The following is a 24,322-nucleotide window of genomic DNA, read 5'->3' on the forward strand; positions in this document are numbered from 1 at the left end:
AAAAAGTCTCTATCTATCCTCTCATTATCACTATGCCGCTCATTATCTTATACACCTCTATCAGGTCACCTCTCATCCTCAATCGCTCCAAGGAGAAAAGATCGAGTTCACTCAACCTATTCTGATAAGGCATGCTCCCCAATCCAGGTAAATATCCTTTCTATGCACCCTTTCTATGGTTTTCATGTCCTTCCTGTAGTGAAGTGACCAGAACTGAGAATGGTACTCCAAGTGGGGTCTGACCAGGGTTCTATATAGCTGTAACATAACCTCTCGGCTCTTAAACTCAAATCCATGGTTGATGAAGGCCAATGCACTGTACCTTCTTAACCACAGAGTCAACTTGCATAGCAGCTTTGAGTATCCTATGGACTTGGACCCCAAGATTCCTCTGATCCTCTACACTGCCAAGAGTCTTACCATTAATGCTATATCCTGCCATCATATTTGACCTACCAAAATGAACCACCTCACACTTATCTGGGTTGAACTCCATCTGTCACTTCTCAGCCCAGTTTTGCATCCTACTAATGACCCACTATAACCTCTGACAGCCCTCGACTTCCTCATCCAGGTCATTTATAAAAATCATGAAGAGTAGGGGTCCCAGAACAGATCCCTGAGACACACTACTGGTCACTAACCTCCATGCAGAATATGACTCGTCTACAACCACTCTTTGCCTTCTGTGGGCAAGCCAATTCTGGATCCACAAAGCAATGTCCCCTTGGACCCCGTGCCTCCTTACTTTCTCAATAAGCCTTGCATGGAGTATCTTATCAAATGCCTTGCTAAAATCCATATACACTACATCTACTGCTCTTCTTTCATCAATGTGTTTAGTCACATCCTCAAAAAATTCAATCAGGCTCGTAAGGCACAACCTGCATTTGACAAAGTCATGCTGACTATTGCTAATCCTATTATGTGTCTCCAAATGTTCATAAATCCAGCCTCTCAGGATCTTCTCCTTCAACTTACCAACCACTGAAGTAAGACTCACTGGTCTATAATTTCCTGGGCTATCTCTACTCCCTTCCTTGAATAAAGGAACAACATCCGCAACCCTCCAGTCTTCCAGAACCTCTCCCGTCCCCATTGATGATGCAAAGATCATCGCCAGAGGCTCAGCAATCTCCTCCCTCATCTCCCACAGTAGCCTGGGGTGCATCTCACCCGGTCCCGGTGACTTATCCAACTTGATGCTTTCAAAAAGCTCCAGCACATCCTCTTCCTTAATATCTACATGCTCAAGCTTTTCAATCCACTGCAAGTCATCTCTACAATCACCAAGATCCTTTTCCGTAGTGAATGCTGAAGCAAAGTATTCATTAAGTATCTCTGCTATCTCCTCCGGTTGCATACACACTTTTCCAGTGTCAGACTTGATTGGTCGTTTTTTCTCACGTCATGTCCTCTTGCTCTTCACATACTTGTAGAATGCCTTGGGGTTTTCCTTACTCCTGCCCGCCAAAGCCTTCTCATGACCCCTTCTGGCTCTCCTAAGTTCATTCTTAAGCTCCTTCCTGCTAGCCTTATAATCTTGTAGATTTCTATCATTGCCTAGTTTTTTGAACCTTTTGTAAGCTCTTCTTGACTAGATTTACAACAGCCTTTGTACACCACAGTTCCTGTACCCTACCATCTTTTTCCTGTTTCATTGGAACGTACCTATGCAGAACGCCATGCAAATATACCCTGAACATTTGCCACATTTCTTCCATACGTTTCCCTGAGAGCATCTGTTTCAAATTTGTGCTTCCAGGTTCCTGCCTGATAGCCTCATCTTTCCCATTACTCCAATTAAACGTTTCCCTAACTTGTCTGTTCCTATTCCTCTCCAATGCTATGGTAAAGGAGATAGAATTGTGATCACTATCTCCAAAATGCTCTCCCACTGAGAGATCTGACACCTGACAAGGTTCATTTCTAAATACCAGATCAAGTGCAACCTCTCCTCTTGTAGGCTTATTTACATATAGTGTCAAGAAACCTTCCTGAACACACCTAACTAACTCCACCCATCTAAACCCGTCACTCTATGGTGATGTCAATCAATATTTGGGAAATTAAAATCTCCCACCATGACAACCCTGTTATTATTACTCCTTTCCTGAATCTGTTTCCCTATCTGATCCTTGATGTCCCTGTTATTATTGGGTGGTCTATAAAAAACACCCAGTAGAGTTATTGACCACTTCCTATTCCTAACTTCCTCCCTCAGAGACAGACAGACATACTTTATTGATCCCGAGGGAAATTGGGTTTTGTTACAGCCGCGCCAACCAAGAATAGTGTAGAAAGATAGCAATATAAAACCACAAATAATTAAATAATGTTACATAGAAACATAGAAAATAGGTGCAGGAGTAGGCCATTCGGCCCTTCGAGCCTGCACCACCATTCAGTATGATCATGGCTGATCATCCAACTCAGAACCCTGTACCAGCTTTCTCTTCATACCCCCTGATCCCTTTAGCCACAAGAGCCATATCTAACTTAATCATGCCAAGTGGAAATAAGTCCAGGACCAGCCTATTGGCTCAGGGTGTCTGACACTCTGAGGGAAGAGTTGTAAAGTTTGATGGCCACAAACAGGAATGACTTCCTATGACGCACAGTGTTACATCTCGGTGGAATGAGTCTCTGGCTGAATGTACTCCTGTGCCTAACCAGTACATTACGGAGTGGATGGGAGTCATTGTCCAAGATGGCATGCAACTTGACAGCATTCTCTTTTCAGACACCACCATCAGAGAGTCCAGTTCCACCCCCACAACATCACTGGCCTTACGAATGAGTTTGTTGATTCTGTTGGTGTCTGCTACCCTCAGCCTGCTGCCCTAGCACACAACAGCAAACATATTAGCACTGGCCACCACAGACTCGTAGAATATCCTCAGCATCATCCGGCAGATATTAAAGGACCTCAGTCTCCTCAGGAAATAGAGACGGCTCTGACCCTTCTTGTAGACAGCCCCAGTGTTCTTCATAGACTACCCCTGTTGTGAGGACAGGTTAAGTGTCTGGGACAGGGGCCCTGTCCTGTGTTTGAGTGTCTGGGACAGGGGTGTAGTGTCTAGGTCAAAATGGAGTATCCTGTGCTACAGTTTGTGTGCAGTGTCTGGGAGCAACCTGCTTGGGTTTTCCGTCTGGTTTGCCAGTGTTCCTGAGCTCAGTGATGGTGCCGGGACTGATGGGCTTTTGTTCCTCCCTTAGCTCTGACTGGGTGTATCCCTCCCTGGAGCAGGCTGATTCAGGAGGTCAGTCCATGTCTGGACAGGTTACTAATGACTGTGAGGAGACCCCTGTCACCCAGGCCACGGCAACGATGTTCCAAGGAACCACCACCTCTGACGTCAGACATTTTCTTCATAGTGAGATGTTTAAACTGGTTCAGGTGATGTGAATGGAAACCCTGTCCCTTTCGCCCCATCCTGTCATCAGCAAGCCTTCATAGTTCCCCTTCCCTTCACCTTTCTGATCTCCATGTTCACTCCGCACTCAGTACGCACCCCCACTCAAAGAGGCATCACTCTGTGCCCAAACAACTGCATCCTGTGTTTCTAGCACTCCCCATATCCTCCCGCCATACTCCCCATGGCCGTACACTGTCCCTCCAGTTTGCTGTACTCCGACCACAGCCCCGGCAAACCCTGCACCCCCCTCACTCCACTTCTTCTGTTACTGTTACTGTCTCTTATTTCTTTCACTTTGTTCTCACAGTCTCCCCCCTCTCTCTCCCCCTCTCTCTCCCCCTCTCTCTCTCCCCCTCTCTCTCCCCCTCTCTCTCCCCCTCTCTCTCCCCCTCTCTCTCCCCCTCTCTCTCCCCCTCTCTCTCCCCCCCTCTCTCCCCCTCTCTCTCCCCCCCTCTCTCTCCCCCCCTCTCTCTCCCCCCCCTCTCTCTCCCCCCCTCTCTCTCCCCCCCTCTCTCTCCCCCCTCTCTCTCCCCCCTCTCTCTCCCCCCTCTCTCTCCCCCCTCTCTCTCCCCCCCCCCCTCTCCCTCCCTCTCCCCCCCCTCTCCCCCCTCTCCCCCCTCTCCCCCCTCTCCCCCCCTCTCCCCCCTCTCCCCCCCTCTCCCCCTCTCTCTCCCCCTCTCTCTCCCCCCTCACCCCCCCCCCTCCCCCTCTCTCTCCCCCCTCTCTCTCCCCCCCTCTCTCCCCCCTCTCTCCCCCTCTCTCCCCCCTCTCCCCCCTCTCTCCCCCCTCACCCCCCCTCTCTCCCCCTCTCTCTCCCCCTCTCTCTCCCCCCTCTCTCTCCCCCCCTCTCTCCCCCCTCTCCCCCCTCTCCCCCCCTCTCTCCCCCCTCTCTCCCCCTCTCTCCCCCCTCTCTCCCCCTCTCTCCCCCTCTCTCCCCCTCTCTCCCCCTCTCCCCCCTCTCCCCCCCTCCCCCTCCTCTCCCCCCTCCCCCCTCTCTCCCCACTCTCTCCCCCCCCTCTCCCCCTCTCTCCCCCTCTCCCCCCTCTCCCCCTCCCCCCTCTCTCCCCCCTCTCTCCCCCCTCTCCCCCCTCTCCCCCCTCTCCCCCCCTCTCCCCCCTCTCTCCCCATCTCTCCCCTCTCCCCCCTCTCTCCCCCCTCTCCCCCTCCCCCCCTCTCCCCCCTCTCCTCTCTCCCCCTCTCCCCCCCTCTCTCTCCCCCCTCTCTCCCCCTCTCTCTCTCCCCTCTCTTTCCCCCTCTCTCTCTGCTCTGTCCATCCATCCCTGTGGAACTCATTTCCCCTCTTTGCCCACAGCTTCAGCAAATGAGCTTCATGAGCCTGATGCAGGCGGTTGGATCGTCGTTGCTGCAAGTACCTGGCTCTCAGCCATCAGGGTCCATACCCAGCCACATCATTGCTCCAACAGCACCTCATCCCAGCATGAACCCACCTCCCACCAAACACGAGGCTGCCCCAGGAGAACAGGAGTGCAAGCGAGTACCTGTGGAAGACTGTCTATCCCTTCAGAGACCCAGCAGCCTACCAGAAGAAAGAACTGTTCAGCACAGGGTAAGTATTATTTACCTATCAATAATGCATAATTTTAACGGACTTCCCTCTGTGTGTTTAGTGCTGAATCAGGGTCTTAAGGTGTTGGCACTGGGACTTTCAAAACCCAGTCCATCTCACAGTTTCTGCGGTCAGAACCAGAACATAAGCTGTACTTCCCTTAACCCCTCTTTGAGCTGTACACGGCAGAGTTCTATCCTCTGGTAGTGACATCACCAGCAGATCACTGTCCTCTGGCAGTGGCATCACCAACAGAACACTGTCCTCTGGTAGTGACATCACCAGCAAACACTGTCCTCTGGTAGTGACATCACCAGCAAACACTGTCCTCTGGTAGTGACATCACCAGCAGATCACTGTCCTCTAGCAGTGGCATCACCAACAGAACACTGTCCTCTGGTAGTGACATCACCAGCAAACACTGTCCTCTGGTAGTGACATCACCAGTAGATCACTGTCCTCTGGTAGTGACATCACCAGCAAACACTGTCCTCTGGTAGTGACATCACCAGCAGATCACTGTCCTCTGGCAGTGGCATCACCAACAGAACACTGTCCTCTGGCAGTGGCATCACCAGCAAACACTGTCCTCTGGTAGTGACATCACCAGTAGAACACTGGCCTCTGGTAGTGACATCACCAGTAGATCACTGTCCTCTGGTAGTGACATCACCAGTAGATCACTGTCCTCTGGTAGTGACATTACCAGCAAACACTGTCCTCTGGTAGTGACATCACCAGCAGATCACTGTCCTCTGGCAGTGGCATCACCAACAGAACACTGTCCTCTGGCAGTGGCATCACCAGCAAACACTGTCCTCTGGTAGTGACATCACCAGTAGAACACTGTCCTCTGGTAGTGACATCACCAGTAGATCACTGTACTCTGGCAGTGACGTCACCACAGAATACTTTCCTGTGGTAGACATCACTAGCAGAACACTGTCCACTGTTCTCGATGTTATTGCTTAGGTGTTTATTATTATTATTATTTTCCTTCCTTTTCGTAACCATATAACATATAAACATATAACAATTACAGCACGGAAACAGGCCATCTCAGCCCTTCTAGTCCGTGCCGAATGCTTACTCTCACCTAGTCCCACTGACCCGCACTCAGCCCATAACCCTCCATTCCTTTCCTGTCCATATACCTATCCAATTTTACTTTAAATGACAATACCGAACCTGCCTCTACCACTTCTACTGGAAGCTCGTTCCACACAGCTACCACTCTCTGAGTAAGGAATACCCCCTTGTGTTACCCTTAAACTTTTACCCGCTAACTCTCATGTCCTCTTGTTTGAATCTCCCCTACTCTCAATGGAAAAAGCCTACCCATGTCAACTCTATCTATCCCCCTCATTATTTTAAATACCTCTATCAAGTCCACCTCAACCTTCTGTGCTCCAAAAAATAAAGACCTAACTTGTTCAATCTTTCCCTGTAACTTAGGTGCTGAAACCCAGGTAACATTCTAGTAAATCTTCTCTGTACTCTCTCTATTTCGTTGACATCTTTCCTATAATTTGGTGACCAGAACTATACACAATACTCCAAATTCGGCCTTACCAATGCCTTGTACAATTTTAGCATTACATCCCAACTCTTATACTCAATGCTCTGATTTATAAAGGCCAGCATACCAAAAGCTTTCTTCACCACCCTATATGAGATTCCACCTTCAGGGAACTATGCACCATTATTCCTAGATCAGTCTGTTCTACTGCATTCTTCAATGCCCTACTATTTACCATGTATGTCCTATTTTGATTATTCCTACCAAAATGTAGCACCTCACACTTATCAACATTAAACTCCATCTGCCATCGTTCAGCCCACTCTTCTAACTGGCCCAAATCTCTCTGCAAACTTTGAAAACCTACTTCATTATCCACAATGCCACCTACCTTAGTATCATCTGCATACTTACTAATCCAATTTACCACCCCATCACCCAGATCATTAATGTATATGACAAACAACATTGGACCCAGAACAGATCCCTGAGGCACACCACTAGTCACCAGCCTCCAACCTGACAAACAGTTATCCAACACTACTCTTTTTTTGGCACATTGGTTGTTCGTCCATCGTGTGTATGGTTTTTCATTAAATCTGTCATGTTTCTTTGTATTTACTATGAATGCCCACAAGAAGATGCATGACATAAATGTATTTTGATAATAAACTTTGAAGTTTTGAAATAATCCTAATCTTTTGTAAAAGAAAGTAAAAGTCGGCCCTTTATTTTAAAGGATTGAAAGGACAAATATATGGAAGTATGTTCCAAATGACCCTCCCCACAGACAAGTATCAGTCCCAGAATAATTCCATCGCCTGAAGGCACACACTCAGCGATTCAGGAGCAGCTTCCTCCCCCCTGCTATCCGATTCCTGTGGACATTAAACCCTTGAACGCTACCTCACTTTTTAAATATATATTATTTCTGTTTTTTTACATGATTTTTAATCTATTCAATATATTGTAATTGATTAACTTAATTATTTATTTTTTTCTTCTGTATTGCATTGAACTGCTACTCTAACTTAACAAATTTCACGACACATGCCAGTGATAATAAACCTGATTCTGATTCTGATATCCCATCATGGCTTGACCAATCACGAATATATCAACCCCATCCTTAAATGCACATTAAGACCTGCCATCCTGTCTGTGACAAAGAATTCCACAGATTCACCACTCTCTGGCTAAAGAAATTATTCCTCATCTCCATTCTAAAAGGACACCCTTCTATTCTGAGGCTGTGTTCTCTGGTCTTGGACTCTCCCATCGTGGAAAACATCCTCTGCCCATCCTCTCTGTCAAGTCCTTTCAACGTTCGATAGGTTTTATTGAGGTCATCCATCACTCTACTGAATTCTACTGAATACAGGCCCAGGGCCATCAAACACTCTTCATAAGATAAGCCATTCGATCCGGGAATCATTTCTGTGAAACTCCATTGAACTTTCTCCGGCTTCAGTGATCCTCTCTAAGAAAAGAGGCCCAAAACTGCTCATATTACTCCAAGTGGGGCCTCAACAGTGCTTTATAAAGTCTCAACATCACATCCTTGCTTCTATATTCTGTTGTTTGAAATGAAGGATGATATTGTGCTTGCTGTCCTCACCACAGAATTGAATTGCAAATTAAATTTTAGGGAATCCTGCACAAGAACCTTCAAGTACCTTAGCATCTCATCTTTTTTGTATTTTCTCTCCTTGTAGAAAATAGTCAGTCCTTGAATTTATTCTACCAAAGTGCATGACCATAAATTTCCCGACGTATTCCATCTGCCATTTCTTTGTCCATTCTCCTCATCTGTCTGTCCTCCTGTAGCCTCTCTACTTCCTCAAAACTACCTGCCCCTCCACCTATCATCATATCTATTGCAAATTTTGCAACAAAGCCATTAATTCCATCATCCATATCGTTGACATAAAATATAAAAGGAATCGGTCCAAACACAGACCCCTGAAGAACACCATTAGTTATTGGCTGCAAACAAGAAAAGGCTCTCTTTATTCCCACTCTTTGCCTCCTGCCAATCAGCCACTGCTTTATTCATGCTAGAATCTTTCCTATGCTACCATGGGCTCATAGCTTGTTAAGCACCCTCATGTGTGGCACTTTGTCAAAGTCCTTCTGAAAATCTTCTTTCAGAAACTTGGGGTGTACACCATCTGGTCCAGTTGACTTATCTACCTTCAGATATTTCAGTTTCCCAAGAACCTTCCCTCTAGTTATGGTAACTTTACACACTTCATGAGCCCCCGGTACCACAACATCAGGCATACTGCTAGTGTTTCCACAGTGAAGACTGATGCAAAATACTTCTGTTTTGTTTGTCCATTATTTCCTTGTCTCTCATTACTACCTCTCCAGCCTTGTTCCCTAGTTATCTGTTATCTACTCTTGCCTCTCTTTAGTACTGAAGAAAATTTTGGTATACTTTTTAATATTGTTGGCTAGCTTACTTTCTGATTCCACGTTTACATTCTTAATGACTTTTTTAGTTGCCTTCTGTTGGTCTTTAAAGGCTTCCCAATTTTCTAACTTCCCACTAATTTTAGTTTTATTATATGCTGTCTCTGTGGCTTTTGCAAAGAAGAGAAAATCTGCAGATGCTGGAAATCTAAGCAACACACACAAAATGCTGGAGGAACTCAGCAGGCCAGGCAGCATCTGTGGAAAAGAGTACAGTTGATGTCTTGGCCCGAAGCCTCAGCTGTACTCTTCCATAGATGCTGCCTGATCTGCTGAATTCCTCCAGCATTTTGCGTGAGTTACTTAGGCTTTTATGTTAGCGTTGACTCCACTTGTAGGCATGGTTGTGTCATATTACCTTTAGAATACTTCGTCTTCTTTGAGATGTATGTATCTTGTGCCTTTGAACTGCTTCTAGAGATTCCAGCCATTGCTGCTCTGCCGTCATCTCTGCCAGTGTTCATTTCCAATCAATTCTGGCCAACTCCTCTCTCATGCCTCAGTAATTCCCTTTACTCCATGTAATACTGATACACCTGACTTTAGCTTCTCAAATTTCAGGGTGAATTTGATCATATGTGATCATTTATCCCTAATGGTTCTTTTAATTTAAGCTCTAATCAGTTCCAGTTCATTGCACAACACCCAATCCAGAACAACCGATCTGCTAGTGAGTTCAACCATGAGCTGCTCTAAAAAGCCATCTCGTAGGTATTTTAGAAATTCCCCCTTTTGGAATCCAGCACCAACCTATTTGAAATCCCCATGACTATTGTAACATTGCCCTTTTAGCATTGTAATTCCCATTGTAATTTGTAGACCATGTCCTTACTGCTATTTGGGGGTCTATATAATTGCCCTCAGGGTCTTCTTACTTGGCTCAACACCTTCCTATATCACCTCTTTCTAATGATTTGATTTCATTTTTTGACCAACAGAACACTGTCTGCTGTGCCTTCCTGCCTGTCCTTTTGATACAATGTGTATCCTTGAACATTATTTTCCCAGCTATAATCTTACTTTGGCCGTATTTCAATGATGCCTACAACAATCAAAGTATCAAGGCATCATTTATTATCAAAGTATAAAATTCTGCAATTATTCTTCTCCGAATATCCATGAAACCAAAAAAGAATGGCAACATGATAATCAATCTCCAATCCCATCGCACAAAATGCAACAAGTGCCTTGACCCCCAATTACCCCTCTCCCCACACAGAATAAAGAAGAAAAACACAACAAGCCCCACCCCCCCCCCACTTGAAATGAAAAAAGAACCGGTTCCAAATCCTCCTTCACCAGACAAAGCAACTAACAAAAATTGTAACAAAAAAATCGACCCCCCCCCCCCCCGCACAAAGCACAACAAGAATATCAACCCTGAAATACCCCTCCCCATACAAAAAAAGAACGGGCAAAAAACACAATATATAAAACTTCACCCTCTGCATATACCTTGACATTTCAGTCTCCCTCTTCACCTAAATTGGCGAACAATGGAAGCGTTTATTAGTGAACAATGTCGCCTTGTGGCCCACATTCACTGCCTCCCAGAATCCTCTCGGAGCTTGCAAAGCGCTGTATCACCCAAATGATCTCCAAACTGCAAAGCACAGACTCCAACAGTTCCAGAAACTGGAATGTAGTGGGACAAAGGGATCTGAGAATACAGGTACACAATTCATTGAAAGTAGCATCACAGGTAGATAGGTTCATGAAGAGAGCTTTTGGCACATTGGTCTTCATGAATCAATGCGTTGAGTACAGAAGAATTGATGTTATTTTGAAGTTGTTTAAGACATTGGTGAGGCCTAATTTGGAATATTGTGTGCAGTTTTGGTCACTGACCTGCAGCAAAGATGTAAACAAAGTTGAGAGTGCAGAGAAAATTTACAAGAATGTTGCCGGCTCTGGAAGACCTGAATTAAAAGGAAAAATGGAATAAATTATGACTATTCTTAAGAATGTAGAAGATTGAGAGGAGATTTGATAGAGGTATACAGAATTATGAGGGGTGTAGATAGGGTAAAGGCAAGTAGGCATTTTCCACTGAGGTTGGTGGGATTACAACTGGAGGGCATGGCTTAAGAGTGAAATGTTAAAGGGAACATGATGGGAATCTTCAATGTGGACCTGACCTGATGTTACTTGGATTGGAGGGTGTACTTTATGAGAGTAGTTTGAGTGAACTTGGCCTTTTCTACTCAGAGCTACGGAGGATGAGAGGTGACCTGATAGAGATGACGAAGGGCATCAATTGTGTGGCTAGCCAGAGGTTTTTTCCCTGGGGTGAAATGGCTAACACGGGGGGGGGGGCATAGTTTTAAGGTGATTGGAAATAGATTCCGAGGGGATATCATATAACCATATAACAATCACAGCACGGAAACAGGCCATCTCGGCCCTCCTAGTCCATGCCAAACTCTTAATCTCACCTAGTCCCACCTACCCGCACTCAGCCCATAACCCTCCACTCCTTTCCTGTCCATATACCTATCCAATTTTACCTTAAATGACACAACTGAACTGGCTTCTGCTACTTCTACAGGAAGCTCATTCCACACAGCTATCACTCTCTGAGTAAAGAAATACCCCCTCGTGTTTCCCTTAAACTTTTGCCCCCTAACTCTCAAATCATGTCCTCTCGTTTGAATCTCCCCTACTCTCAATGGAAACAGCCTATTCACGTCAACTCTATCCCTCTCAAAATTTTAAATACCTCGATCAAATCCCCCCTCAACCTTCTATGCTCCAATGAATAGAGACCTAACTTGTTCAACCTTTCTCTGTAACTTAAGTGCTGAAACCCAGGTAACATCCTAGTAAATCGTCTCTGCACTCTCTCTTAATTTATTGATGTCTTTCCTATAATTCGGTGACCAGAACTGTACACAAATTTGGCCTTACCAATGCCTTGTACAATTTTAACATTACATCCCAACTTCTGTACTCAGTGCTCTGATTTATAAAGGCCAGTGTTCCAAAAGCCTTCTTCACCACCCTATCTACCTGAGACTCCACCTTCAGGGAACTATGCACTGTTATTCCTAGATCTCTCTGTTCCACTGCATTCCTCAATGCCCTACCATTTACCCTGTATGTATCAGGGGTAAGTTTTTCACACTGAGAGTAGTGGGTGTGTGGAATACGCTGCCAGTGGCAGTGATGGAAGAGGGTACAATAGGGGCTTTAAAGATCCTCTTAGATGGGTACATGGAGCTTAGAAAAATATGGGGCTATGCAGTAGGGAAATTCTAGGCAGCCTCTAGAGTAGGTTACATGATCAACACAACATTGTGGGCCGAATGGCCTGTAATGTGCTGTAAATGTCTATGTTAAAAGGTTGCTCTTCCTCCAGTCAGAGAAACTGCCTCAAAGCTCTGCCTTTTAAATCTCAATCGCTGCCCTGTTGAAAGGTGGCTCTGTTACATTGACATTGATTATCCAACAAGTGAGGGCTTAGCCCGAAAAGTCAACATTCATTCAACTCTATAGATACTGTCTAACCTGCTGAGTTCCACCAGCATTTTGTGTCTGTTTTGCTCAAGCAAAGGATGTAATAAAGTATGTCTGTCTGTAATGCTGAGGCTTTAGAAGGTGTTGATCATACTGCATTTGGAATATTGTGAGCAGTTTTGGGCCTTTTATCTAAGGATAGTTGTATTGGCATTGGAGAGGTTGCAGAGGACGTTCATGAGAATGAATCCAGGAATCAAAAGGTTTAATGTATGAGAAGTGTTTGATGGCTCTGGGCCTATACGTGCTGGATTTTTTGAAGAATGGGGGGAATCTCACTGAAACCTACCGGATACTGAAAGGCCTGGATAGAGCGGAGGTTTGAGTCTAGGATCCGAGTGGACATGGAGAGGATGTTTCCATCAGGGGAAGAGTCTGGGATCCAAGTGAAAATGGAGAGGATGTTTCCGTCAGAGGGAGTCTGGGATTCGTGGACACGTAGAAGATGTTTCCATCGTGAAGAGAGACTGGAATCCAAGTGATCATGGAGAGAATGTTTCCATCGGGAGGAGGGTCTAGGATCTGAGTTGATATGGAGAGGATGTTTCCTTCAGTGGAAGAGTTTGTGATCCATGTGGACATGGAGAGGATGTTTCCATCGGGAGGAGAGTCTGGGATCTGAGTGGACAGGTTACTTCAGGAGGAGAGTGGGATCTCAGGGCACAGCCTCTGACGAAAATGTTATCACTTTAAAACTGAGATGAGGAAGAATTTCTTTAGCCAGAGAATTATGAATCTGTGGAATTCATTGCCACAGATGGCTGTAGAGGCATGGAGGTATTTAAGGCAGTGATTCAAGTCGAAGTAAATTTTATTAACAAAGTACCTCACCAGAAACTACCCCGAGTTACTTTTACTTGCAAGCATTGACAGTGGAACAAAGAAATACTGTGCAACAAAATCGGTGAAAAATACAGAAAGACTAACAATCAATGTGCAAAATAACAACCTGTGCAAATACAGAATAAATAAGTAAGTACATATATACATAAATGATAAGAACATGAGTTGTAGAGCTTTGAAAGTGAGTCTGTAGGTTATAGAATCAGTTCAGTGTTATAGTGAGTGAAGTTATCCGCACTGGTTCGGGAGGGAACCTGTTTCTGAACCTAGTAGTGTGGGAACTGAAGCTGCTGTCCCCCTCTCCCAATGGCAGCAGTGAGAAGAGAGCATGGCCTGGATGGTAAGGTCCTTGATGATGGATGCAGCTTTCTTGTGTCGATGCTCTTTGTCGATGCGCTTTACCCTTCCCACCATTGGCCTGGGTGTATCCACCATTTTTAGAGGTACCTGATTAGTCAAAGGGTTGAGGGTTACAGGAAGAAGGCAGGAGAATGGGATTGAATAAAATTTGGCCATGTTTTCATGATGAGCCAAGTGAGCCTATATTTTCCAGCCGTATGGCTCCCCCATACCCCAGACTGATTGCACTGCCCCCTCTCTCTCCCCTTGGGTTTATTCCACATTCATCTCTGCAGCAAAAGGTGTTGTTTATGAGGACATGGAACTTTAAACCAATGTACTGATATTCTCCTTTCGTTTCCAGAGCTCAGAGAATTTACCAGCCCACCCAAGGCCTGAAGACGCTGGTGTGGGTGGAAGACAATGGCTCCCTAAGGTTCTGCATACAACTCTGCCCCAGCCTCTACTCCCAGGCAGTCATGGAGCCCCCTGGCAGCCAATTCCCAGGCCCTGTTCCAGCCCTGGGCTCCCACTGTTGCACCTGCCACCCCAGGGTCAGCTGAGACATCCCCCATTCACCATCCCTCCGCCACGAGAAGCCTGGGCACCCCCTACCCTTGGGTCACAGCCCTCCATTCCCCCTCACCTGAACACAGCTGCATACAAGACAGAGATGCCCAGCCGGGCTGAGGATGGTGGGTGGAGGGAGAGCCTGACCAGAGACCAGCTCTCACTGAGGGCAAGAAGACCCCGGAGCCTCCCTCCACACAGCCTATACCCCCCGCGGCGAGCCCTGCCTCTCCTCCACCTCCCTCAGCCTGCACACACCCCACTCTTCCCACTCTCTCTGGCCCACTGTCTCCCCGCACAACAGAAGCTTCCAGCAACCCCACTCTGCTACAACAACCACTGTCTGGAACCCCAGGTAAGGCTGGAGGCCATGTGGGAGGTGGGATGTACAGGGGTCAGGGGCGGTGGCCTGGGTAGGGGTCAGGGAGGGAGCCTAGGAAGGCATCAAGGAGGTGGCCAGTGACTGTGGGACTCAGACAGACTTCTCCCAACATGTGCCACAACAAGAGCTAGAAAGATATCTAAGCTGGTTATTGAAAGGTTCTCTGGCTGCCCTATGATCTACTCCACCACAGAGTATATGGCACAAAGACAGGCCCTTTGGCCAAATGGGTCCATGCCCACCAAACTTTCTTCCACAGTACGTGGTCCAGAGTCTGCCACAAACTTCTTTCCCCAGTACGTGGTCAACACTCTGCCACAAATTTCCTCCCACAATACGTGGTCAGCAGTCTGTCACATAGACCACGTGGTCGAAAGTCTGTCACAAATTTCCTTCCACGGTACGTGGTCAGCAGTCTGTCACAAATTTCTTTATAGACCACTTGGTCGAAAGTCTGTCACAAATTTTCTTCCACAGTATGGGGTCAGCAGTCTGTCACAAATTTCCTTCCACAGTATGGGGTCAGCAGTCTGTCACAAATTTCTTTATAGACCACGTGGTCGAAAGTCTGTCACAAATTTCCTTCCACAGTACGTGGTCCACAACTTTATCAATCCATATATTTGTCCAGGTGCTTGCTAAACATTGTGGAACTGTCAATCTCAAAAAACATTCTCAGGCCGTGAGTTCCACATTCCAGCTTCTGACTCCTCAACTTAAATTCATTCTGGTCTTAACTATCCCAGCCATGGACAAACACTTCTACTGTCTACCACGTCCATGCTCCTCTATCAGGTCCCCCACATTGTCCTCCACTCCTGGGTAAATAGAGCCAGCTTACCCCATCTCTCCTCATAACTGATGTGTTCCATTCCAGACAACATTCTGGTGAATCTCTTCTGTACCTTCCCCATGTAGTCACCTCATTCTTGAGGTAAGCAGAACTGCACCCAGTACTCCAGCTGTGGCAAATCATTGCTTTACACGGCTGTTCTTATACCCTTTTACCCCAGGGAACTAGGGTCTTGTCATTCACGAGAGTCCTACCATCATCAGACTCTTTAAACTGTATTATGGCCCAGTATTGTAGCGGTTAGCAAACACTATTACTGCGCCAGCGACCTGGGTTCGATTCCTGCCACTGTCTCTAAGGAGCTTGAACGTTAGAGTCATGATGGTGTCTTTCATTAACTACAATGGCAGAAAACCTGTTTTTGAAGTGGAAAAGCCATTGCTCTGGGGCAGTTCATCAGAGGTCCAGATCCAGTGGTACAAACTGGGCTGTTCCTTGGTTGTGGATAAACATGACATTTTCTGTGCCTTGTCATGCCCTTGTCAGAGAGAATTAAATTAAAAATTCAGGATTAAATTCCATCTACCATTGCTCTGTCCCATTTACAAGATTCAAAATGATTTAATGTCATTTCCAGTACACAGTTTAAGGGAGAACAAAGTAATTGTTAATCCAGATCTGATGCAGCACAAAAAACAATAAGATAAAGAATATAATAATTATAATAATAATAAACACAATAAATACAAATGCATAAGATAACTGAAGGGTTTCGCCTCAAAATGTCAGCTGAGCTGTTTTCAATAGATGCTGCCAGACTGTCTTGGTGGTGCTAGATGGAGTAGGTTGCATTTTTGGCTCAGCTCCGGTCATTTTTCAATGTCCTAATCTCCCCTTTATTATATGTATCAAAGTGTCTTTAACATCTTTATATGTTTGAAATTTGAAGTTTATCAATGGAAATGACTTCCAGTACAAGAAAGGCATTAGCTGAAGGCAAAGAAACCAGTAATGGAAACAGGAAGAAAGAAGATCCGCCAACACAGCCTCAACTTACTTTTCAAGCTATTTCGAACTTATTGGATAAAAGGTTCGCTGTATTGGATGAAAAACTTGATAAAAGTTTCGCTGCATTGGATGAAAAACTTGATAAAAGTTTCGCTGCATTGGAAATAATGCTGAAGGAAAATAAAGGCAAACTGGAAGCACTCGAAGAAGAGAACACAATACAACATCGGCAAATTACAGAGCTTACTGAAGCTGGGAATCAGAGGGATTCCAGCATGAACTCTTTTGAAAAGAAATTAAATTCGACTACTTGCACACTGGAGCAGTATATAGCTAAGATTATCGATTTGGAGAGTGGCAGTTGCAGACAGAATATGTGAATAGTAGGTCTCAATGAAGACATCAAGAGCGGGGACCTTACTGAATTTTTCTCTAAATTCTTAACACAGATCGGAGGTTTTTAACTCACCCCCGACACTCAATCGAGCACACAGGTCGTTAAAATTTAAACCACCAAAAGAGTTAAAACCACGTCATGTTATTCTTCGGTTTCAGTATGTGAGTACAAAGGAGCGCTTAATTCGAATTGCTCGTCGTAAAGGAATTATTGAATATCAGAACCTCAAGTTTTGTTTGGTTCAAGATTATTGTCCCGAGGTAATGCAAAAAAGAGTGCGTTTTAAGGAAGTCATGTCGCAATGTTATCAAAGGAATCTTCGACCGGCTCTGCTGCACCCAGCCGGCTTAAGAGTGGTCTTACCCGAGAAATCATTTAACTGGTTCAGATCAGTGGAAGATGTAAAGCAATTTCTCAAAGAGAGCTCGGATGCTTAATCAATTTTCCGTTTCTATGTATCTGTATACATGGGGGTTTATTAGTTAATAATTAGCTTATAGAGTCTGACATTTTAAGTTCGTGAAACCATGTCCTTGGGCTGATGTTTTGGATACTTTGTTTTGGGTTATGTCTGTTTTATATTAAAGTTTTCTTCCTTTTCCTTTATTATTTTTCTTTTTTTATTTATAATTGTTCATTTTAGAAAATTATTAAGACTTGGTGATTAATTACTATGAAGAATGTACTCTTTCTTTCTCTTAAAATTTGGAGACTTGCCATGAGAGAGATGGGTTGTTGTTGGGCGGGTCTTAGATAGCTTCCTGGCTGCCTATTTGCCAGGTTTCTTGCCTGTGGGGGAGGGGGCGGGGTCTTTTGTTAGTCTAGTATTCTTCATTTGGGCTGCCTTGAAACTACAAAAATGTCTGCATTGTCGCAACTTCCGGTTCCTCTTTAAACTTTTTTCCTCTTCCTGGTTCATGAGTTTCCTATGCCACTTGGTTAACCCTTTACATACCATATGGTTTATTTAAGGAAAATGGATAATATTATTAACTTTGTTTCATGGAACATGTATGGTTTGAATCATCCAATTAAACGGAAGAAGATTTTCAAGGTTTTTCATAGATTAAATGCTCAGATTATATTTGCGCAGGAGACTCATGTGAGGAAGGAGGATAATCAGTGTTTTTGTTTGGTTTTGGAAAGGGCAACAGTTTCACTCTGATTCTTTGACCAAAGTGAAAGGTTTTTCCATTTTTATAGACCCTTCGATCTCATTTGTTCATTTTGACATAATTTCAGATCCATATGGTAGATTTCTATTAATTACTGGTTGACTTTATAACCAAAAAGTGGTTTTGGCTAATGTTTATGAACCAGATACAGACTATCCTGAATTCTTTTAAGCAGCTATTTATATCTCTTCCCAATTTCAATGAATATAGGTTAATAATGGGCAGAGATTTTAATTGTTGTTTGAATCTTATATTGGATAGGTCTGCGCCCAATCACATACTTCCAAATAAATCTGCTACTTTTATTCATTCCTTCTTAGTTGACACGGGAATTTTAGAAATTTGGAGGTTTTTACATCCCAATAATAAAGAGTTCTCTTTTTTCCCCATGTTGATCATAATTACACTAGAATCTATTACTTCTTTATTGATTCTCGTTTAGTTTCGTCTGTCACGACCTGTGAGTATGATGCAATCGCCATTTCTGACCATGCACCTCTGAAATTATCAATTAAATTTAGTGATGTAACTTTTAGTACTAGACAATAGCGGTTCAACTCTATTTTGCTTCAGGATTTAAATTTTGTTAATTTCATTAAAGAACAGATTCTATTCTTCTTTTCATCTAATTCAACAGAAGAAATTTCCAGTGGGATATTATGGGATACTTTTAAAGCATATATTCGCGGACAAATTATTCCATATTCTGCTGGATTGAAAAAATGAATTAATAGTGAGATACATTCATTGGCTGATAATATTAAATATATTGATTAAAAATATTCTATTGCTTCCAATTTGGAGCTTTATAAAGAGAGAGTTGAACTTCAGATGCAACATAGTTTGTTATTAACATCTCCGATTGAAAACCAATTATTTGAATCTAGGAGTCAATTCTATATACATGGTGACAAATCGGATAAATTGTTGGCTAATCATTTGAAAGCTGCTTTGGCAAAATGTCAGATTAATAAAGTTCGTAGACGGGATGGTGTTTTGATGAAATTAACAAATCTTTTCAAGAATTTAATACTAATTTGTATCAATCAGAATTTCCTGATTATACTACTATAATGCATGAAATTTTAAGGAAACTAAATTTTCCAGAATTACCAGTTGATGAACGTTTAGTATTAGATGCACCCATTACTGAATAGGAAATAAAGAAGGCAATTTTTTTGATTGAACTCAGGTACATCGACTCTTTTAGAGTCGATGTCTCCAGAAGACACGATACATCATTAAAGAACCCTCACACCCTCTTCATAAACTGTTTCGTTCTTCTGCTATCAGGCAAATGTTACAGGAGCATCAAAACAAAAACCACAAGGCTGCTAAACAGCTTCCTCCCACAGGCAGTCAGACTGCTAAATAGCTGCTCTACCTGACTCTGTTTTGGACACTTTTAACTTGCACTGGACACTTATAACTTCATTTTAACTGACATGTGGCTGTTGTGTTTTACTATTCATTGTTGTGTTTATTATTTAATGTTGCGTTTGTTATGTTATGATTGCACTTGCCTCTGGGAAACGCTGTCTCATTCTGCCCTGCAGAGCTGATGTACGGTTAGAATGACAATAAAGTTTTTGAATCTTGAATCTAAAGCACCCGCTCCAGATAGTATATAGCTGAATTTTTTAAAACCTTTTCAGATTTACTCTCCCTGGTTATGTAACGTTTTTAAAGATGCTTTATTACTAGGTAAATTACCACAATCCTTTTGTGAAGCATCTATTTCCTTAATTCCTAAAAAAAAGATAAAGATCCCATTGAATGTACATCATATAGGCCTATATCTTTATTGAATGTGGATTCTAAAGTCTTTTCCACAATATTAGCAATTAAATTAGAGAAAGTATTGCCTCAGATTATTTCTGAGGATCAGACAGGATCTATTAAAAATTGTTATTGACATTTTAGCATTAGGAGGTTAATGAACATTGTATACACTACTTCATCTAATACTCCAGAATGTGTTACTTTGCTTGATGCTGAGAAGGCCTTTGACAGACTTGAATGGGAATATTTATTTAATATACTTGAGAAATTTAATTTCAGTTCAAAATTTGTATCTTGGAGTAAACTGTTACATCATACACTCTTGGCTGCCGTATTTACCAATAATCAGAGATCCCCTTTTTTTTAGGCTTTTTCGAGGTACTAGACAGGGCTGTCCTTTAAATCCTTTATTATTTGATATTGCTCTGGAGCCTTTGGCAATTGCTATTCGTGATTCACCTAATATATAATATATTTGGTATTGTAGCGCCTCATTTCCTAGCGTATCCGAACCGACTCACAATTAGATAGCCTACGGGGGTTTGCGAGCACAGAGCTTTGGAGCCTCTTCACCATGGGGGGCCGGTTGACAGAGGCTTAAAAGTGAGGCTGAAGTTTTCGAATAAAGTTTTTCCTTCGACTGCAGTTACCGACTCCGTGTCGTAATTTTAGCGCTGCTTGTAGCACACCGCTACAATTGGTGACCCCGACGGTCCAAACGATTTTTGGACCAGAAATGACCGACGCCGCCTCTGTTCATGCGGTTTCGTTGAAACTGCCGGGTTTCTGGACACAGCGCCCGGACCTATGGTTCCAGCAAGCCGAAGCCCAATTCCACGTTCGCCGGATCACCTCAGAAGACACCCGCTACTACTACGTGGTGGGCTCCCTCGACCAGGACACAGCTGCCCAGGTCGCGGAGTTCGTACAGTCGCCCCCGGCAGACGGCAAGTACACGGAATTCAAAGCCCTGCTCCTCAGGACTTTCGGACTCTCACGGCGCGAGCGGGCTGCCCGTTTACTGCACCTGGATGGCTTGGGCGACAGACCTCCATCGGCTTTAATGAATGAGATGTTGTCTCTGGCCGAGGGACACACAGGCCTCATGTTTGAGCAGGCATTCCTGGAGCAGCTGCCCGAGGACATACGCCTGCTGCTGTCCGACGCGGATTTCAGTGACCCCCGGAAGGTGGCAGCCCGGGCAGACTTGCTGTGGAACGCCAAAAAGGTGAGCGGGGCGTCCATCGCACAGATCTCCCAGCCACGCTCCCGGCAGCAAACCAGTCCAGGCCCGGCCGCAGAGCCCACTAACCCCCGGCCCAATGACCACTGGTGCTTCTACCACCAGCGGTGGGGCGCAGAAGCCCGCCGTTGCCGCCCGCCCTGCAAGTTCCCGGGAAACGCCAGGGCCAGCCGCCGCTGATGGCTACGGCGGCTGGCCATCGGGATAGCCTCCTGTATGTGTGGGATAGCAGGTCGGGACGCCGGTTTTTGGTCGATACTGGGGCTGAGATCAGCGTTTTACCTCCGACGAGTTACGACACCCGCAGCAGGGCACCAGGTCCCCCCCTGAGGGCCGTGAATGGCAGCACAGTAAGGACCTATGGCACCCGTCAGGTGCAGCTACTGTTCGGCCCCAGCCAGTTCACGTGGGACTTCACACTGGCCGCCGTAGCCCAACCGCTTCTGGGTGCGGATTTTTCGCGAGCTCACAGCCTGCTGGTTGACCTGCCCAGGAAGAGACTGGTACACGCCGAGACCTTTCAGACGTTCTCCCTGGGCGCGGCCCAGTTGCCAGCCCCTCACCTCGGCTCCATCACGCTGTCCGACAACGACTTCACCAGGGTCCTGGCGGAGTTCCCATCGGTTCTGGCACCGCAGTTCACAGCAGCCATGCCCAGGCACGGCGTACAGCACCACATCCCGACACAGGGACCACCCCTCCATGCCCGTGCTCGGCGGCTTCCCCCGGACAAGCTCCGACTGGCGAAGGAGGAGTTCCAGAGAATGGAGGAATTGGGGATCATCCGGCGGTCCGACAGCCCCTGGGCTTCCCCCCTGCACATGGTGCCCAAAGCGACGGGGGGCTGGAGACCGTGCGGCGACTACCGCAGGCTGAACGAGGCTACCACACCGGACCGCTACCCTGTGCCGCACATTCAGGACTTTGCGGCAAACCTGCACGGCGCCCGGATCTTCTCCAAGGTCGACCTTGTCCGAGGGTACCATCAAATCCCGATGCATCCTGACGACGTCCCCAAAACGGCTCTCATCACCCCGTTTGGCACGGTCTCCGCAAACAGGTCAGTGAATGGGCCAGAACGTGCATGCACTGCCAGACGGCCAAGGTTCAGCGGCACACCAAAGCCCCACCGCAGCAGTTCCATCCCGCCCACCGGCGTTTCGACCACATTCATGTGGATATCGTGGGCCCCCTGCCAGTGTCGCGTGGAGCGCGTTACCTCCTGACTATCGTGGACCGGTTCACAAGATGGCCAGAGGCGGTCCCGCTCACCGACACCACCTCCGAATCTTGCGCCCGAGCCCTGCTCGCCACCTGGATATCCCGCTTTGGTGTACCAGCCCACATTACCTCCGACAGAGGCGCCCAGTTCACCTCCAGCCTGTGGTCAGCTATGGCCAGCCTTTTGGGGACTCAGCTGCACCACACCACTGCCTACCACCCACAGTCGAACGGGCTAGTGGAGCGTTTCCACCGTCACCTGAAGTCGGCCCTCATGGCCCGCCTGCGAGGAGCCAACTGGGCGGACGAGCTTCCCTGGGTCCTTCTCGGCATCCGCACAGCGCCCAAGGACGACCTGCACGCCTCGTCGGCCGAGTTGGTATACGGCGCGCCCCTGGCCGTCCCCGGGGAGTTCCTATCAGCTCCACGGGGGCAAGAGGAAGATCCCGCAGCAGTCCTGGGCAGACTACGTGAGAAGCTCGGTAACCTGGCCCCCATACCCACTTCACAGCATGGGCGGCACCCGACCTGCGTACCCAAAGACCTACGGAACTGTAAGTTTGTGTTTGTACGAAGGGGCGGGCATCGGCCACCGCTGCAGCGGCCATACGAGGGGCCGTTTACGGTGCTCCGGAACAACGGGTCCACGTTCGTGCTGGACGTTGGGGGGAAGGAGGAGGTTTTCACGGTGGACCGCCTCAAGCCGGCCCATGTGGACCTGGCGCAACCGGCCGAGTTTCCGGCGCCTCGGCGCAGAGGCCGACCTCCCAGGCAGGTTCTGGCCCAGGCTGTGGACATTGGGGGGTGTATCGCCGGTTCTGGGGGGGGGTTATGTAGCGCCTCATTTCCTAGCGTATCCGAACCGACTCACAATTAGATAGCCTACGGGGGTTTGCGAGCACAGAGCTTTGGAGCCTCTTCGCCATGGGGGGCCGGTTGACAGAGGCTTAAAAGTGAGGCTGAAGTTTTCGAATAAAGTTTTTCCTTCGACTGCAGTTACCGACTCCGTGTCGTAATTTTAGCGCTGCTTGTAGCACACCGCTACAGTATTATTCGTGGGAACGGGACACATAAAATATCATTATATGCAGATAACCTGTTATTATATATTTCTAACCCAGAGAAATCCATTCCTGCAGTAATAACTCTACTTGGCCAGTTTAGTAGTTTTTCTGGGTATAAATTGAATCTTGATAAGAGTGTGCTTTTCCCACTAAATATGCAAATCCCTATTTATAGACAATCACCATTTAGATTGGCTACTGATTATTTTACTTTTTTGGGGGTTAAAATTACTAAGAATTATAAGGATATATTTAAAGTTAATTTTTTACCTTTAATTAATTGAGTTAAACAACTGTTTATTAAATGGTCCCCACTGTCCTATCTTTGATTGGTAGAATTAATGCTATTAAGATGTTTATTTTACCTAAATTTCTGTACCTATTTCAGGCAGTATCAATTTTCATTTCTAAATCTTTTTTTGATACTATTGATTCTAAAATTTCTTCACATATATGGCAACATAGAAATCCCAGGTTAAGTAAGAAATATTTACAGAAATCAAAAAAGGAAGGAAGTTTATTCAAATTTAATTGAGGGGTCCATAGTACTGCTCCTAATTTTTTCTAAATTTAGACATGCAATCGCTGGGAAGTCCATTGAAAAGTGGTAGGTGGGTTGGAATCTTTCCATTTAAGTAAAATGGATCTTCTGGCCGTTAATTTTTTTGATTGCCTCAGTTAAATTTGAAGAAACTTGGAAGCCATTTATTCAATATTTTCATATGATGTAAGTTGACCCTTTCTGAATCCTTTATTCAGTAATTTTTTATGTATAGAGGAGCAGTGTTAACGACAAATTATAATTTTAACAGACAAAATATGGCAGCCCAATCTTTCTTTGTTTTTGTTTAGTTTAGTTTGTTTTAGTTTGGGTTTTTTCCTCTTTTTTTCTTTTTATAATGATCTTTTTCATGGTTAATTACTAAAAGACTGGGAGGTTAGACTCTATTTGTTACTTGGAATATGTGTTTCCACATGTTAACTGTTATTAATGTGTTCCTGATCTCTA

General features: G+C 45.4%; 1 protein-coding gene across 10 annotated transcripts in view; it reads left to right on the forward strand.

The window, feature by feature from the left end:
* The window catches only part of cplane1 (ciliogenesis and planar polarity effector 1), a 375,338-nt gene that overhangs the window by 248,439 nt on the left and 102,577 nt on the right, over positions 1-24,322 (forward strand). For all 10 annotated transcript variants that reach the window (XR_009512997.1, XR_009512998.1, XM_059974072.1 and 7 more), the window contains exons 31-33: positions 3,220-3,400; positions 4,732-4,986; positions 14,043-14,603. Coding sequence is in view for 8 of the 10 variants with exons in the window: in XM_059974072.1 (XP_059830055.1) it covers positions 3,220-3,400; positions 4,732-4,986; positions 14,043-14,603 (997 nt within the window). In the remaining 2 variants the exon portion in view is untranslated. The remainder of the gene's footprint in view (positions 1-3,219; positions 3,401-4,731; positions 4,987-14,042; positions 14,604-24,322) is intronic.

Source organism: Hypanus sabinus, chromosome 7 (assembly GCF_030144855.1).
Source record: "Hypanus sabinus isolate sHypSab1 chromosome 7, sHypSab1.hap1, whole genome shotgun sequence".
NCBI classification, from domain to species: Eukaryota; Metazoa; Chordata; class Chondrichthyes; order Myliobatiformes; family Dasyatidae; genus Hypanus; species Hypanus sabinus.